The 18847-nt window shown below is 43.3% G+C and overlaps 1 protein-coding gene across 5 annotated transcripts in view; it reads left to right on the top strand.

The window, feature by feature from the left end:
* Positions 1-18847, top strand: part of LOC143987137 (echinoderm microtubule-associated protein-like 4) — a 249200-nt gene that overhangs the window by 30643 nt on the left and 199710 nt on the right. Inside the window, exon 1 of one of the 5 annotated variants that reach the window (XM_077485697.1) lies at positions 5971-5998. The exons of the other annotated variants lie outside the window; for them this stretch is intronic. Within the exon in view, the coding sequence (XP_077341823.1) occupies positions 5986-5998 (13 nt within the window). The 5' untranslated portion in view covers positions 5971-5985. Of the gene's footprint in view, positions 1-5970; positions 5999-18847 lie in introns of those variants that run through there. 5 annotated transcript variants of the gene reach the window in all.

The following is an 18847-nucleotide window of genomic DNA, read 5'->3' as shown; positions in this document are numbered from 1 at the left end:
CGTGGCGCCATTAGCCCCCCCCCCTCCCGGCTGTCAAAGTCAGCCAGTCAGGGGAGAGAGGGTGTGGGGCCAAAAAGGGCAGCTGCGGCTTGGGTGCCCCCATAGCAAGCTGCTGGTCTATGGGGGCACTTGTCAGGAAGGAGGGGCCATGAGCACAGAAGAGGGACCTGAGAAGAGGAAGATCTGGGCTGCTCTATGCAAAACCACTGCACAGAGGTTAGTATAATGTGTTTTGTTTAAAAAAAAAAAAAAAAGTGAGCCTTTACAATCGCTTTTAAATGGGAGATCCAGTTTGTGAAAAAAGTCATCAGCTACAAATACTTTAGCTGTGGACTTTTAATATAAGGACGCTTACCTGTCCAGGGATCAAGCCTGTCGAAACCAGATACCGACCCCCCCCCCCCCCCCCTTTGGGGCAGGGCATTTTCCCCACAACCCTAGGCGATTAGTTGTGGGAGCCTCCAGATTCAGTCCCCCCCAGTGAAAGAGAGCAGCAGCAAACTGATGGAGTTAAAGAGGTATTCCACCAAAAAAAAATATTAAAAGCCAGCAGCTATAAATACTAAATGGACACTCGCCTGTCCCGGGTTCCAGCGATGCCGGCAGCCAAGGTCGATCGATCGCTCGGCTCTCGGCTGCTGCCGCCACCATTCTAGGTGAGGGAATCAGGAAGTGAAGCGAATCGGCTTCACTTCCTGGTTCCCTACTGCACATGCGCGAGCCGCGCTGCGCAATAGGAAATCTCCGCGCTGTCACTGGGACCCGTGTGTGTCCCAGCAGACAGCGCGGCAGGGCAGGAAATGGCGTAGACTCCCACGGGAGTCTTTGCCCGGAAGTGGGTGAAAATACCTGTCTTTGACAGGTATCTCCACCCCCCTCCCCCCTGAAAGGTGTCAATTGTGACACCGGGTGGGGGGGAGGGATCCGATCAGCGGAGGTTCCACTTTAGGGTGGAATCCCGCTTTAACCTCTCTGCACTCTCTTCCCTTGTGTTTATTATATATATTTATATTTCATTCTAGTTTTACTACAAGAAACGTACATTTATTGATACACATCTAGCTGCATTAATGTTTTGTATTATGCCTGGAGTTCAGTTTTAAGCAATTTCTTCCAGGTTATACACAAAGTAATTCGGCTTATTTACAGCAGATGTCCTAATTGGTGTAATTCTGTATCTGGTATGTACAGAACCTGGTGTGAGGGGAAGCCGCTGAAAATCTTTCATTGAACAAATTCTTATTCTCATGGGGTAGTATGAGTTCTGTTTGTTACAGCACACTTTTATTTTATTTTTATTTTTTATTTTTTTTTAACCCCTTTTTACTAATCTCCCACTCATATTCCTCTTAGGCAGTAAATGAAATGTTTATAACTTGGACCATTGGCGGCCAGCCAGCTACATTTACATGACCTATGACTTCTCTCTTCACCACTGTAATGATATGAACTGGTTATATGGAACCAGACCAACACAAAGTTTGACAATAAATATGTAGTAAATGCTGGACACGCCTATTCAGAGACCGCCGCTTTCTGGGAAGCTACTGCTGTTTCAGCAGATTTCTTATAGCGCTGATGTCATTTAGAGGAGTTCTTCACTTTACTTGCATGTCCATCCAGTTTCCCATAGATCAGCCTGCCTATAATGGACATTGTGCAGTTATGCGCATTTAGTATTCAGTGCTTGCCAAGTGGCTTAAATTCCTATCCTGGCCTTCATCATTTGTAGTTTATCTGTAATTAAATTTCTAGAGAAGATAATTTTCCCAAATCTTATTGCAGGGCAAGTGTTCTCTGGTTCTGTGCTCCGCCGTCTGTTCTCAGATGTTTGCACAGGATCCTATGATGGAGCCCTTCCAAAGTCTTTTTTTGTAAATAAAAAGCCATACAACCAGCCATAGCTTATGTGTCACATATTTTTATTTTTGTGTGTGTGTGTGTGTGTGTGTGTGTGTGTGTGTGTGTAAAATCTCTTGTTAACCTCTCTGGATTCAGCACTGCGTTACTTTAACGGACAATTGTGTGGTCGTGCAACGCTGTAACTAAACTATTTGTCTCCCCCCCCCCCCCCACAAATAGAGCTTTCTTTTTGGTGGTATTTGATCAACTCTATGGTTTGTTACTTTTTTACGCTATAAACAAAAACATACCAGCATTTTTTTATTATTTTTTTTCTTTTACTTCTATAAAACCTATTCAATAAAAAAATCAAATTTCTTCAAAAATGTAGGCCAATATGTATTCTGCTACATATTTTTGGTAAACAAAAATCTCTAAGGCCGCGTACACACGGGCTGACTGTTCGCCCAACTTTGTCCGCTGAACAGTGTTTGGGCGGACAGTCCACTCGTGTGTGGGCTTTCAGCGGACAGTTTCAGCGGACAGTTGGACGGACAAGGTTTTTCGGAAATTCCGAAAAACTGTCCGCTGAAACCTTGTTTGAGCGAACAGTCCGCCCGTGTGTAGGCTTGTTCGTCAAACAAAGTTGCGCGCATGCTCAGAAAGGATTTTCACGCCGAAAGCTATAATGCAGTGTATAGGACGTCGTATTTTTCGTCCCGTCGTACGTGCCGTTCACGTCATCGCGCACGGTTTCAGCAAACTGTTCGTCCGTCGTGTGTGGCCATGTCCGTCCATGCTAAGTTTGAGCGGACTGTTTGCCGAAACTGTTGGACGGACAAAGTTGGGCGAACAGTCCGCGCGTGTGTACGCGGCCTAAGCGTATATTGATTTGCGCAAAAGTTATATGGGATATTTTTATTTAACTTTTTTTTTTGCTAGTAATGGCAGCGACTAGCGACTTATAGCGGGACTGCAATATTGCAGCGAACATTTTGGACACTAACAGACACTTTTTGGGGACCTGTGACATTAATACAGTGGTCAGTGCTAAAAATATGCCCTGTCACTGTACTAATGACACTGGCTGGGAAGGAATTAACATCAGGGGAAATCAAAGGGTTAACTGCGTACCTGACCAGTGCTTTACTACTGTGGGGGAGGTGCTTGTACTAGAAGGCATGGATCAGTGCCTCTGCTTAGCAGAGACACAGTATCCATGCCTTCTGTAGTGATGGAACGGCGATCTGCCTGTGTACCGAAGCATCCGCAGGTGCCGGCAGACATTGCTATAGAAGCCATGGATCCAGTGTCTCTGCTAAGCAGGGGCACCGAGCCACGCCTTCTCCTAGTACAAGCACCTCCCCCACAGTAGTAAAGCACTGGTCAGGCACACAGTTAACCACTTCCTAGCCAGTATCCGCTGATTAGCTCCCACTCTGCCTAATCATAGCAGCAGCCCACTGCCAGCGGCGCCCGCCCCAGAACCCAAAGTGCAGGATCACGTACCAGGTACATGCTGCTGCGCAAGAGAGCCGTCTTGCCGCGGCATATAGAAAGTATTTGGTAAATGGTTAAAAGTAGAACTGTCTGCTGAACTTTTTATTTTTTTTAATTTTTTTTGGGATAGAGCAGTGTTAATTTTGTCAAGGAAAATATTTTCATCATAGTTTTAGTCAGCTGCATGCTTTCAGTGATGAAAACTAAATGAAAATAAAATTCTAATCAAGTCAATTGATGAAAACTATGATAAAATTCATTCCTAATTTTCATTTAGTTGACTAAAATCGAATGGGTTTAGATAAATTGTAATGTTTGTTCATCTCAATAGAGAATTAGAAAAGTTATTTATGGTATTAAAGTTTGAACATGCACCACAGACACCGAGTTAGCCGTTGTGATATAAAACTTTTATAAATATAGCCACGTTTTATAACCAAAAATCGTGCTTTTTGACTGAAGTGCAAGTTTAAAATATAAAACAAAATTGTAAACTCTATTGGCTGCAATGTCAGGCTGCAAGTGTGGCTGGGGAAGTAAGTGGGAGCGAGGGGGTGCACAGGGCAGGGAACTGGACAGTCTGGGGAGGCCGTTATTTTACACACTAAGCACTGCTACCTTGCTGGGAGGGGAAACGCTCACCACGTCACATCCAGACATAAATCTGATGGAGGAGTTCCTCTTTTGTGGTTTGTAGGACATTTTTTCAGAACTCCCGGACAGAGGGAATCTGCGTCTCTCAGCAAATAAAGCTTGCTGATAGAGACTGGGGCTTTAACAGACAGCTGGAGCTCCAAGAAAAGGGGGCGTTCAGGTGGATACTGGAGATTTTTTGTCATCTAAAATATGACTAAAACTAAAATGGCATTTTAGTCAGACTATGAGAAAATTAACTGGGTGTTTTTTTTTGTTCTTTTTTTTTTTTTTTTTTTTTTTTTCCTTTTATGCACTCTCTCTCAATGCTCCCCAGCATGAAAGCCTGAGTGCTTTCACACTTTAGTGGTGCGCTGGCAGGACGTAAAAAAAAATGAAAATCCTGCAAGCAGCATCTTTGGGGTGCTTTAGGAGCTCCTAAAGTGCCCCTGCCTATTGAAATCAACCCTTTATTCGGCTGCTAGTGGGGGTGAAAAGCGCCTCTAAAATGGCCGCGCTGCTAGTGTGAAAAGGCTCTAAGGGAAGGTTATAACCCCTTTTCAGTTTATTTTTATTTAACTACGGTATGTATAACCCATTGGGGTGATTTCACTTCCTGTCCCATAACAAAACAGAAGGCGAGAGCTAATCCCTGCAAATTAAGGGGAATCTCTCTCATGGGGGGGGGGGGGCAGGTCACCAGGACTAGTGTCCATCCCCAGAACTAGTGTCCATCCCCAGAAAATTTCCCCTCTACTACTTTTCTGGGGATGACCCAAAATTTAGGACTTTATTTTCACTTTCAGTGATGATGGTAAGCAGGACAAATGGAGAAGGTGAATCTCCCTAATGCTTGGTACACATCAGAAGTTTCTCTCCGTTCAACCCAGCAGGCTGGGATGAACCCTCCCTGCCCCGCCAGGACACATCAGTGGTCACAGCCGTTGGCTGCCCGCACTGATCCGATGCTGGTTTTCCAGCATTGCCCGTTCAACAGAAGCCAATTGTGAGACCGACTTCTGCATAACAGATAGCTGTACACACAGGCCAGAAGTTGGCAGATTTTCTGCTGAACTAACTAGTTTCATTCAATTTTCGGCCCATGTGTACAAGGCATAACACGGGCACAGATGGCAATAAAAACCCATCAGGTCTTCTAATCCATTTCCACTCTATATCCAAAAAATATTTTTTTTCCCTCTATTATACTTTAATAGAGCTGCCTGGTTTCCTGTATAGTAGCAATTCACTGTTTGATTTAACTTTATTCCATGGAATTGTTCTCAGGAAAAAATGTTTATGGTAGTATGGTTCCCTTTCTTTTTTTTTTTTTTTTGTCATTTTTAAATAATGGTTGCTCTTTTTGTGATATTATACAGGGAGATGTCAAGGGTTTAAGAGCATTTGCCATATAAAAGCCTTTTTAAAAGATTTTGTTTTAGAATGAATGTTGATATAACGACTTCCTTACCAAATTTCTTGAAGGCAACTTATTTGATTGTTGTCAGTGTTGAGTCAATCGATGTAATTCCCCTTTTCTCCTCTGCCCTGCAGCTAGGTTTGTGTTGTAGCCGTCCTAGTAAAGTGAAGGGAAGGCAGATATTAAGTTACAGAATTCCTCTGCTGGAAAAAAATGAGTGCAGATGCTTTCTGAATAGTTCCAGATGGGAGAATAGTTCTCCCACCCCCCCCCCCCCCCCCTATTTTATTTTCATGGATTGAATTGCCTTACTTTCCAAAAGGTCACAATTTTAAGTTATGCATTAAAGAAAAGGGAAAATGTAGACTGCTGTTGCTAACCTGTCCTGCTAAGAATGCTAGCTGTCAGGCAATGTGCTGAGTTTCTGATGTGTAAAGCCCAGCTATGTATGGGCTGTGGATTAAACTGACTTTTCTTTTCTGTGATCAGTACCACTGAGATGAACTGGATATTGAGTAAGGTGCTACCATGGATTCCTACTGAGGTCTGTAGAAATCTATGCAACTCCTCCTCGGCATCCAGTTTTCCAAATGTTGGTAACAGGTAAGGTCTCAGAGATCCTTGGGAGCATGTTCTCCTGCAAATGTTTAAGTAGAACCAAAGACAAATCCATTTTATTTATTTTTCTATACTTTGTGTTAACGCCCTTGACAGACTGCATTGTATATGTCACTTTTGCTCAAATTTGTATAGTTAGGTTGGAAAAAAAAAAAAGACCAGTCAATCTAATTCAACCAATGGCAAAAAAAAAATTAACTAAAAAACCTTCAGATACACAATCTTATAATCACGTTTTTGATCCAGAGGAATGGAAAAACCACCATGAAGCATGGCCTGAACTAGTTCTTGAGGGAGTCTATTCCACATTTTCGCAGCTCTTACTGTGATGAAGACTTTCTGTATGTGGAGGTTAAATCTCTTCTCCTCCAGATATAAAGAGTGCCCCCCTTATCCTCTGTAATGCGCTGAAAGTGTATAACTAACTACACCCAGGTCACTATTTGGACCACCTATGAACTTATATTACAGTTGCACTTTAAGAGGAAGTAAACCCTCCTCTTTGTCTCCCTGCAAAGGTAAAGCATAATGGGCTACAATGCATCGCATAGTAGCCCATTGTGTCACTTGCCTGACACACGAGCCAGCGAAGTCACCGCTGTCCCCTGTAGCACAGAGCATCCATCTTCTTCCGGGTATCGCTGCTCCGGCCACTCAGTCAGAGCAGCGATGACGTCACTCCCGCACATGCGCACAGGAGCCACCACTAACGGCATATTGCTGTTATCAGTGGCATGCTGCTAATGGCGATAGTGTGCCGCTGTCTATGGCGCATGCGCCGTAGACAGCAGTGCCTGTCTTTTTGTAAATATCTCCTAAACCGTGTAGGTTTAGGAGATATTTCTTGGACCTACAGGTAAGCCTTAATCTAGGCTTACCTGTAGGTCAAAGTGGTTTGTAAGGGTTTACAACCACTTTAAAGCTGTATTAAACCAAAAGCCAGAATAGTATGTTGCGGCTTACCATTCATTAAATGTGATGGCTGCATTTTTTTTCCTTTTTTTTTTCCTATCTGTTTTCATCTGGTGATTTTAGCCAGTAACACACTTCCTGTATTAGTGAGAGACAACTTTGGAGGATGGGGCACAGCAGCATTGTCAGTCTTGAGGGGACGGTAGTGGTAAATGTATTAGCAGATTTAGAAGCACTAACAAACTAAAGACAAACCCCAGCTCACGCTATACTTTGCAGTTTGTTTTTGTTCCCCCTCTGTCAGTGTTGAATGGTTTAACTGGTCCATATAAACTGGCCAGATCACCAGAGGAAGAAAGGGGACCTAAAAAGTAAAATAATGCAGCCATCGCATCTATGAATTGGTAAGCAGCAACGTAAAATGGATTTGCTCTTGCGTTTTAATATAGCTTTAAATTAATGAGAAATATAGAAAGTCTGTTGTGGAATCTAAAATGTGTGTGTGTGTGTATATTAGAACTAAATGGGTACACTTTTTTTAAAGCTTTGTCTATTCTTGGCTGCATTTTGTCAAAACAAGTGTTTACAGAGCTCAGTAGCTCAAGCCCAAACTTGTATATTAAACCAGAAATAAAAACTTTAGAAAGGTTGGATGCCATCTGTAATTTATGTGGGCACGTTGAATACCTGCTTTATGGACATTTTCCAGCTATGTTATACTAACAAACTATGGAAACCAGTTATTTGCAGTGTTTCTCTTTAATATTTGGCTATTGTGTGCTCCCTTTTTTTCTTTTCAGTGTGGAACTTCAGGAGTTAAGTATTTGCTGTGAGCTTGGTTTGGCAAGCATCAGTTTATGTTTTAGCAGCTGTTACCTGTAAAATAAGATTAGGAGCCAGTGGGATTCTGGGTTGTGTACCTACATAGACATAGCTTTATGTCTAGAAGATAAGATTATGATGGGTGATCAGTTTACAGGTGTGTCTGACATGACATGCTTGTGCAATCCCTGACACAGAATTAGTAAGATATGGCTTTACAATTATAATGGCAGCATGCCACCGATGACTCCTTTTTCTCTTCTTTTTTATTTTTGATTTTTTTTTTTTTTTTTTTTTTTTTTTTTATATGAAGCAGTGAACAGCGGTAACCCCCTCCCCAGGACTGCCGCTGATCACAGTCCATAAACAGTTTAAGAAAAACATATAATCGGGGGAGAAGTTTTTGAACATGTTTTCGCGTCGATCTGCGCACACTGAGAATCCTCATTGACTGACACAGTAACGGGCAGTTCATGAAGCTGCGACTTCAGCGATTCACTGGCCATCTGTCAGAATTCACCCCTCCCCCCCCCCCCCCCCCCTTCACCAACTCAGAGGTGGAGAATCTGGGAGTGAAGAGGGAATCCCAGGGGAAGGAGGAAGTTTTATAACTTCTACCTCGTTCAGACCCCCCAACACTGTCTGTAACCATGTCCACCTGTCATATTTGTGTGTGTAATATATATATATATATATATATATATATATATATATATATATATATATATATATATATATATATATATATATATATATATATATATATATATATATATTACATTTTTTTTTTTTTTTTTTTTATATTGTTTTATCAACATTAACCATGCTGTCTCTCTGTATACTGAGTGGTGATAATTTTATCACTACTTAAAAAAAACTGACATTTGGGTGTTTCTGTGACTTTCTGGTGCTGAACAGTCTCCCGAGATTCCCGTATCGGGGGCCGCTCTCCTCTGTTTGAAATGTTTGCAGATCACTTCACTCCTCCGAAGGTGAAGCGATCTACTCTGCTTCATAAACAGGCACACAGAGGAGAAAGATCTCCTCTGTGAATGCTGGAGACTTGGGCCCCTTTCACACGGGACGGATCAGTAATGATCCGCCCCGTGATGATCCGCTTGCTTAGCGGGGATCGCTCCGTTGTCCCCGCTGAGCCGGCGGCGGACAGGGCGGTCTCTGCTCACAGCTCTCCGCTCTCCTCTATGGGGATCGGATGAGCACTGACCGTCTGTCCGTGTTCATCCGATCCGCTCTGCAGATGGATAGAAAAATAGGATTTTCCTCCGTCTGCAGAATCGGACAATTGCGGAGGCGGACGATAGCGGGTGTCTGCGGATGTTCATCCGCAGACACCCATTATCCCATAGGAATGCATGTATGTCCGTATTTCATCCGCAAACGGATGGGTGAAATACGGACATACCATCCGCATGTGTGAAAGGGGCCTTAAGCAGTGAATGGATTTCACTGCTTCATAAACGTAGCCTTTGAAACTATTATAGGGGATTTAAATGAATTGTCCACTTCTCAATATTATGGTGCGCTGAAGCTTTTAAGCTTAAGAGCGTGTTTACTTTTTAGCATCCAAAAACCTTTAGCAGAGCACTCAGACTGATAAATGTCGCAACTTAAACTTCTTCAACCATAGGGAGCAGTCGGTGAATTAGAGGCCGGCTAGACTTGCTAGCCTTGAGCCTGAAAATTGGAATGAGGTCTTTTTACACTGCTATGATGCTTCTGCTAGAGGGATTGAGACAGCAGCATTATCTTCTCCCAAAAAAAAATTAAAAATTAGCCCAGAGTTCTCTAATACAGAATTTTTAACTGCTTCACTGTGGCAGAAGGGCACTTATAGGCAGATTAATGTACCTGTATGTTGCCCTTTAAGAGGTACTTGCAGGCACACGCCCGTCGGGAACTCCTTGACCGTGGGTCCTGCGGACTCTGTCTGCGGGGATGCCGGCGATCGTCTCGCGGTGAGAAAGAATGGGGAGATGCTAATGTAAAGTATCTCTCCTTTCTGCCTAGTGACACGGTCCCTGATCAGCTATCCCTGTAATCGGGAGAGGTGATCAGTGATGTGTCACAAACAGCCCCTCCCTCCAGTTAGAATTGCTCCCTAGGATACACTTGACCCCTACAGTGCCACCTAGTGGTTAACCCCTTCACTGCCAGTGACATTTTTTACAGTGATCAATGCAATTTTTTAGCATTGATCGCTGTATTAATGCCAATGGTCCCAAAAATGTCAGAATTGTCTGATCTGTCCGCCATAATGTCGCAGTCTTGATAAAAATCGCTGATCGCCGCCATTACTAGTAAAAAAAGCAATTAAAAATATCCCCTATTTTGTAGATGCTATAACTTTTGCACAAACCACATACTTATTGATTTTTTTTTTTTTTACCAAAAATTTGTAGAATACGTATCAGCCTAAACCTGAGGAAAGATTTTTTTTTTTAAATATTTTTGGGGGATATTTATTATAGTAAAAAAATGCATTTTTTCACCCCAAAACTGATGCTATTTTGTTTTATAGCGCAAAAAATAAAAACCGCATTGGTGATTAAATACCACCAAAAGAAAGTTCTATTAAGTGGGGGGGGGAAGGACTTCAATTTTGTTTGGGAGCCAGGTCGCATGACCACGCAATTGTCCAGTTAAAGCGACGCAGTGCCAAATCGCAAAAAGTGCTCTGGTCAGGAAGGCTGTAAATTCTTCCGGGGCTGAAGTGGTTAACTACTTCCTCCTGGGTGGACCTCATGACATCCAGGGGTTTAATTGGCTGTGCTGGGGTGATGCCTGGAGCTACAGGCATCATCCTGGTATTTAAAATTTGTAGCCTGAGATTCTCTTTGTAGAAGTGATTTTGAGTGGCTATATAGCCACTTGATCACTTCTACCGGTGGCAGAAGAGGATGCCCTAATGGACCCCCATATCTCTCCACGAAGAGGACGTGTCATGGCCCATATTATCACAAGGGATGTTGTTCATCCCTTGTGATAGTAATAAAGCAACAAACTAGAGGGACAGTTTTAAATAAACATATTAAAGTGCCCCCATCCCTCCATGCACACATGTAAATGCGAACGCATATGTAATTCCCGCACGCATATATAAACGACGATCTCACCACACGTGTGAGGTACCCCTGCGAATCTGAGCTGGAGCAATAATTCTAGCTCCAGACCTCCTGTGTAACGTCAAACCGGTGAGCTAAAGGCTTTTAATGCATCACCTATAACCTTTTTAGGCCCTGTAGTTTGTCGTTCTTCCATGGGCATACGCTTTTTTTAAAGTGCGATATGTTTGGTATCGTTTTACTTGGCGTAAAATCATCGTTTTTAAATATTTACCCAAAAAAATTGATATTATATTGTTTGTGTGCAATAAAGTATTTTTTCTTGAATAAAAGTGTGAAAAACTGCTGTGCAAATACAGCGTGACATAAAAAAATGCAACACCCACCGTTTTATTCTCTATGGCTTCTGTTTTTTTTTTTTTTTTTAAAACGTGTGTGTGTGTGTGTGTGTGTGTGTGTGTGTGTGTGTGTTTTTGTGGGTTCTAAGTACTTTTTTTCTAGCAATCCAATGGCTTTGGCTAGACTTCTGGCTCTCCGAGTGGCTGTATACGACTGTCTGGTCATATGCAGCCACTCTGCCCTCCCTTCCCCTCCCCTCCGCCTGCCCAATTACAAATAACTTTGATGTTAACACATTCATAAAATACAAAGCTTTTGTGAATGGGCAAGGGAGGGGGTGGGCAAAGCTGCTGTTATAGGAGAGGGCAGCGTCTTTCCCATCGGAGTGATGGAATATAGTGACTGCTGTATTAGTCGTGCTCAGTAAAACCGTCCGATGCAAATAAGAGACAAGTCCACAATGTGCATGCACCTCATTGGACTTAACTCATAGTAAGTTGGCAGATTTTAGAAAGTGTCTGATATTCCTGGAATTCAGATTTAAATTTACCAGGGGGCAGTGGGGAAAAGTGCAAGCTTGTTTGTGCAAACTTTCTTGATTTGGCTACATTCACACCTTTTGCGTTGTGTAAACACAAAAGCGCCTTGACATGTTACTTTGCATGTTAATGTCATCCTGGGGCAGCCGCTTCACAATGAACAAAGCATAGCCCTCTATAGTGTGTACTTGTCTCAATTAAGAGCACTAAGTCTGACAAGTTTTTCTGACACCAAAAGAAAAAAAAAAAAGGTGACAGGATAGGGAGCTCCAGCTGATTGACAACCTCAGCTCTGTTCCTGTGTGAAAGGGTGTCGTCGTCCCCCCCCCCCCCCCCCCAGTCGGTCGGCTCCCAGGGCTCTCCTTGCTGAGCTCTGCAGTGTGTAACCTTCTTTTTTTTTTTTTCTGACAGCTCAGACAAGCGTTATCTATTCTTGACTTTGAACGGCTACATAGAGAAGAGAAGTCTCGTGTAGAAGGATTTGTTTTATCGGTGTATCAACCAAGGCCAGTCACTTCACTGGGTATATGAAGGGGTTTACAATCACTTTAAATGCGTTCCCTCACTGAAATGTACCATCAAAGCGCACAGTAGTGTGGTACCTCCATTGTGGTTCACTAAAGTGTGCATTCGTGGGGTGCGTTGGAGTGCCAGTTAAAATGCCATTGCAGTAGAACAATGCACAACCCACGTAGGATCTCCCAGCACAAAGAGCATTAAGGAAATCCTGTGCTGAGTGACAGTGGAGGCTTTCATGGCGGATCTCCCCTTTATAGATACTGGATGCTGGGCTGTCCTACTGATTGGTGCTCATCCAGAAACAAACTTGAAGAAAAGTATCCAGTTTGGGACATTTTTGTGAAGAATTGTATGTTATCTGATCAGTATCATTACCACTGTCCCAGAGTTTAACCCCATTGGTGCCGACATAACACAAATATGGGGCCCCACTGGACTGGCCTTTTTTACCATGGGGCCACTTATTTGCGTACCTCCCTTTGTGCTGGGAGCATGCAGCACACTGTGACTGCCCTCGCCCCCAGAGCCCCCCCGTTCTAACGATTGCCACCCAGGAACATCTGCTTTCTGGGTCACCTGATCACTGTGATGGCCTCTAATTGGCTATTAGTGATCGGTCACTGAAGCCAGCCTCTGTTTTCTGTGAATGGAAGAGGCAGATGCATTGTATCTTTCTTTGTCCTTGCAGAGTTGGGGGGGCGGGGGGGGAAATAAAATAAAATAAAAACCCAGATCAAGGTTTGATCCAGGTCAATGCCAGGGTTGGTGTTTGGATCAATGTCGGGGTCAGTATTTTTTTGACAGCAATTTATTTTTAATTTAGTGTCCGTTTTTTAATTTTATATATATGTATGTATGTATGTATGTATGTATGTATGTATGTATGCAAAATGCACACGGCTTCGGTGTTGTACTACGAGAACATGCAATGACTAACCTACTCATATGTGTTATCACTGCGATCGTCAGGAGCAGAAGACTTTATTTTTGGTTGTTTGGTAGGTTATGATGGTAGCAAGAAATATATAAATATATACAGCTACCTTTAAAAAATCCGTTTTCCTTTGATAAAAAAAAATCAAAAAATCAGGAGATATCCATTACCACCAAATAAAATAAAAGTCCAATTTGTCCTGAAAAAAACAAGTTGTGATTCACCTGGATGCACAAAGTAGTAGTTATGTACAATCTTAGGCTGGATTCACATCTATGCATTTTTTGTGCTTTTTGTATTTTGCAGATTTCTACTAGTCCATTTTAACATGGTTTCCTATGGAAAATATTCTGTAGTGCAAATATGCAAAAAGCACAAAATGCATAGGTGTGATTCCAGCCTTAGACCCCTTTCACACTGAGATGGTTTTCTCAAGTGTTTTAGCACTAGACATGGCCTCTAAATAACGCCTGAAAACCGCCTCCCATTCATTTCAGTGCGTCTCTCCACATTGGGGCGGTGCGCTTGCGGGAGGTTAGGAAAAGTCCTGCAAGCAGCATCTTTGGGGTGGTTTGGGAGCGCCCAAAATGCCCTGATCATTGAAATGAATGGGCAGCTCTTCCAAAGCGCTTTTCAACACTGGCGCTTTAAACGCCTTCTTTTTCCTGGGAAGGTGTAAGCTGGGCCATCAAAGAAACCCCCCCCCCCCCCCCCCCAGTATTGACGCTGTCCTCCCTCTTCTGTAATGAGTGTGGAGACACAATTGTGTATAGTGGACCTGCAAAGCCTCGTTGTGCCTTCACCTAGACAGACGTGTCCTCTCCGTCCCCCCTGAACGCGGGGTAATTGCGGACATATCACTTCGGCGGCCTGGTGCCGTACACATGGTTTCTGTTCCTGCCTTTTATGTCTGTGAAGGAAAGCAGATGCGACTTGCAGTTAATTTGTTTACAGAAGAACTTGAGTATTTTTTGGAAGAAGAAAATAGTCCTTTTTTTTGTTTTATACCAGCTTTTCTCAGAATAAGACGAGTAATTGTTGACAGCCTTAATTTTGGTGTTGCCTACAAGCAAACCTGTCTACTTTTAAAGTCCAATCTTGGTGGTTTACACCCCAGTCACAAATGCGCCCCCCCCCCCCCCCCCCCCCCACGTTTTCCAGTCACTGAAATGTCTACTGGTTAACTTTTAGAATTGTTAACCTTTCTGTGCATTTAGTCATTGGTTTTGTCAAGCAACAACCTATTCTGAGTCTGCAGTTATTCCTATATACATCATAAACGCTTTCACCACCTACTCTGAAATGTGATCCTGCTTCATAGAAAAACCTGGAAAACAAATGACATCAGCCCCCCTTGTGCTGATTGGTAGCTTGGGTGTCCTTTTCAGACCCCCCCCCCTCCCCCCCCAGTGACGGTTTAAAATATAGTAAAGCTCCTTGTCTTGCCTCTTCCTCTTGCAGCCGGAGCTCTCTGTACAGGGACAGCATATAGCGTAAAATTCAAGAACTTGTACTGCTTGCATTAAAAAATACAATTCTACAGGCAGAGGGTTTCTTTTTTCCTTTTTTTTTTTTTTTTTTTTTTTTGTGCACCATGCAATGCATGATGTGCAGAAGCTCCTCCAGCACCCCCTAATACTTACCTGAGTTCATCTGTATCCAGCTCCAGGACAGACTCGACTGCCCGGGTATCTCCTTCCTCATTGGGTGAGACAGCAGCGGAGCGCCATTGGCTCCTGCTGCTGTCAGTGAGCCAATGAGGAGAGAGGGGACGTGGCCTAGCATTGGCTTTGTGTCTGAATGGACACACGGAGCTGCGGCTCAGCTCAGGTGCCCCCATAGCAAGCTGCTTGGTTTGGGGGCCCTTAGCAGGAGGGAAGGGCCTGGAGCACCTTAGAGGAGGATTTAATTCCACTTTAACCCTCCCCAATTTAAGCTCTGCTGTATATGGATGGGCAAGAAGCTGATGCCAAGTCCAAATTTTCATACTAACACTACTTGCAACGTATTCATTAAAACATAAGTAACATACAAGAGAAATATGGTTAAAGCTGATCGTGTGTGTTTGTTTTTTTTTTTTTTTTGTTTTTTTTTTAGTGCATTTAGTTCTGCACGCCTATGACCCAGATTCAGCTGACAGTAAGCTAAAGTCCTCTGATGGCTGATATAGAGCCGTTCCAGGATCAGCAAGGATCTTGAAAATCGTGTCGGAATCTACCCAGATGCCTGTCCAGCAGCTGGCTCAACCTCTCGGTGCACCGCCGAAAGCCTGATCCAGCTGCTCCCTCTACAGCCTGGCATTATTATTATTATCATCCTGTTTCCCCGAAAATAAGACCTAGCGTGATTGTCGGTGATGGCTGCAATATAAGCCCTACCCCCCAAATAAGCCCTACCCTGTTTCTCCGAAAATAAACCCTACCCTGGAAATAAGACCTACAAGGACTTTAACTAGGACTTATTTGGGGGGTAGGGCTTATATTGCAGCCATCACCGACAATCACACTAGGTCTTATTTTCGGGGGAAACGGGGTATTGTTCAGGATTTATATAGTGCCAACAGTTTGCACAGCACTTTACAGCATGAGGGCAGACAGTACAGTTATAATACTATTCAATACAGAAGGAATCGGAGGCCCTGATCGTTAGAGCTAACAGTCTATGACCATTGTTGGAGCCCAGCGGGGGGGCAGCTGCAGCATCAGATCAATGCTGCAGTCATCTAGGTGAGTGTGTATGAATGTTTTGACATCTGATGTAAGGGGGGTTGTGGTGCTCTGGACATTTAGTATCACAGATACAACCAACCCTTTCAGGGCAATTGTAATGCTATTGTGACCCACAATGAAAGTGAGTCAAGTGACATCCCTGCTTTAGGGCCTGTCTGACAGGTTTGTAAATCACAAGACTAGCTGAACAGACTTAACACTTTTTTAATCCTTTTTGTAGGTAAAATATTTTTTTTCACTTGGGTTGGGTGTATTCACCTCTTTACCATGAGACTTTTTAAAGCTTTCCTTGTTAATTTTGCTTAATAAGTAATATCCTTTTAAAGCAGGATGGCTGTACTTTATAAGCTGCAGTACCTCTTTAATTATCATGTATTTAGCAGAGCCCCCCCCATGAAAGGAATTCTGTATCTTGTGTGTGCAGAAGAAGCCTCTCACACCCAGGTGAGGCCGCCTATCAACTGAACTGTAAAGTTAACATGTCTGTCCAAATAAACGGAGGCCCCATTGGAATTCACACAGTATAAACCTAAAACAGTTTACTTTTTCTGTGTATTCTGTTATATGCCGTATATGGTACATAATTAAAACAAAACTAAACTCTCTCAATCAACATGGACTATTTTTAATCCTGCTGCTAGCTAGTAAAAGTATAGGAAGATTTATCTTATATTTACTTGTGTAAACTCTGTAGCCAACACGACTGTTCATAGATACAAAGTTTTGAAAATGTTAAATCTAAACTCCAGGCAAATATAAAATCCGCATAATGCAGCTCTGTGTTCATTAATACACCAATAAATGGATTTTGAAATGCATTTGTATAATCATACAGTATCTCACAAAAGTGAGTACACCCCTCACATTTTGTAAATATTTTTTATTCTATCTTTTCATGTGACAACACTGAAGAAATTATATTTTGCTACAATGTAAAGTAGTGAGTTATTTGGGGGGGGGGGGGGGGGGTGCAAATTTACACTGTTATACAAGCTGTACGCTCAACACACAGCCATTAATGTCTAAACCGCTGGCAACAAAAGTGAGTACACCCCTAAGGGAAAATGTCAAAATTAAGCCCAAAGTGTCTATTTTGTGTGGACGCCAATATTTTCCAGCACTGCCTTAACTCTCTTGGGCATTTAGTTCACCAGAGCTTCGCAGGTTGCCACTGGAGTCCTCTTCCACTCCTCTGATAACATCACTGAGCTGGGGGATGTTGGAGATCTTGCGCTCCTTCACTTTCTCTTTTGAGGATGCCCCACAGATGCTCAATAGGGTTTAGGTCTGGAGACATGCTTGGCCAGTCCATCACCTTTTTACCCTCAGCTTCTTTAGCAAAGCAACAGTTGTCTTGGAGGTGTGTTTGGGGTCATTATCATGTTGGAATACTGCCCTGCGGCCCAGTCTCTGAAGGGAGGGGATCATGCTCTGCTTCAGTATGTCACAGTACATGTTGGCATTCATGGTTCTCTCAATGATCTGTAGCTCCCCAATGTCGGCAGAACTCATACAGCCACAGGCTATGACACTCCCACCACCATGCTTGACTGTAGGCAAGACACACTTGTCTTTGTACTCCTCATCTGGTTGCCGTCACACACCCTTGACACCATCTGAACTAAATACGTTTTTTTATCCTGGTCTCATCAGCCCACAGGACATGGCTCCAGTAATCCATGTCCTTAGTCAGCTTTTCAGATCCTCAGAGTTCTTTGCCATGAGGTGCCATGTTGAACTTCCAGTGACCAGTATGAGAGAGAGAGAGCAATAATTCCAAATTTAACACATCTGCTCCCCATTCACACCTGAGACCTTGTAACACTGAGTCACATGATATAAGAAGATATAATAAAATATTTACAAAAATGTGAGCTGGAGGACCGCTAATTGCATATCCCTGCTCTACAGCAAAGCTCAGACTTAGAGAGGGAGGGGCAGCACAAGGATCCAGTCAGTTCATGCGTAAATAACTCTTGCTGATGGGAGGAGAGAGCAGAATGACAGATATGCATTCAGTCGGCTGCTTCACCTTTCAGTTCTCAGTCACAGGCTCTGGGTGGGACAAGACCTGTAAGGGCCGGTTCACACTGCCACGACTTGTCATGTGACAAAATCGCATCCCATTAATGGCAATGGAAGCATTCTATTCCGTGTGACTCAAGACGCTCCGACTTAGAGGTTCCTGCACTACTTTGGGGCAACGTCGGTTTAACTTGCATTGACTAAGTCGTATACAAGCCACAATGAAGTCGCGCAGTGCATGTCGGCTTCAAAGTTGTGCCGGTGTTACCTGGCCCTAAGTGTTAACTGCAGCAGAGCAAAGCCAAGTCTTTTGCCGTGTCAAACAGGATTGCTGTGTTGCAGAGGTGTGTAAATGTTGGAAATAGAAAAAAAAGCTAAATTTTTTAAGTATTTAAGTTCCAGCCTCCTGTAAAAAATTTTTTTTTTTTTTTAAGTCAGCAGCTACAAAAACTGTAGCTGCTGACTTTTACAGCCACTCTCCTGTCCCATGATTCTGTGGTGTGCTCGCTTCAGTCAGTTTCGGCGCCGGCATCTTCACTACTTCACTATGGGCAGTTGGCTCTGATCGCTTGCAGCTTCACAGCCAGGTGCAAACTGTGCATGTGTATCGGATGCAGGTGGATGCAGTCTTCTGGGACCTGTCGGTGTCCTGGAAGACTGCAGGGTGGGAGGGAGGTGAACTTCTATTCGGAACGGAAGGTAGAGCGGTTACCTGTCAGAATAGAGTAACCGCTCAAATTCCTCAAAAGAACCAATTCTTCAAAAGGAGTGGGAGGGACAAGTCCTTAAAGTGGAACTTCCCCTTTTAGGTGGAGCTCCGCTTTAATCTGTGTATCTAGTCATTTGCCTGAAGTTCAGGTTTTAAAGTTTTGAAATTTAAAATAAAAAATGTACCTGGTGTCAGCCGTTAAGTCTCTGTATGGCATGGCTGG

Source organism: Lithobates pipiens, unplaced genomic scaffold, assembly GCF_037356315.1.
Source record: "Lithobates pipiens isolate NorthernLeopardFrog02 unplaced genomic scaffold, aLitPip1_a1.2 Scaffold_18, whole genome shotgun sequence".
Lineage (NCBI taxonomy): Eukaryota > Metazoa > Chordata > Amphibia > Anura > Ranidae > Lithobates > Lithobates pipiens.
Note: the sequence above shows the minus strand (reverse complement) of the source record. Positions and strands in the feature narration are given on the sequence as shown.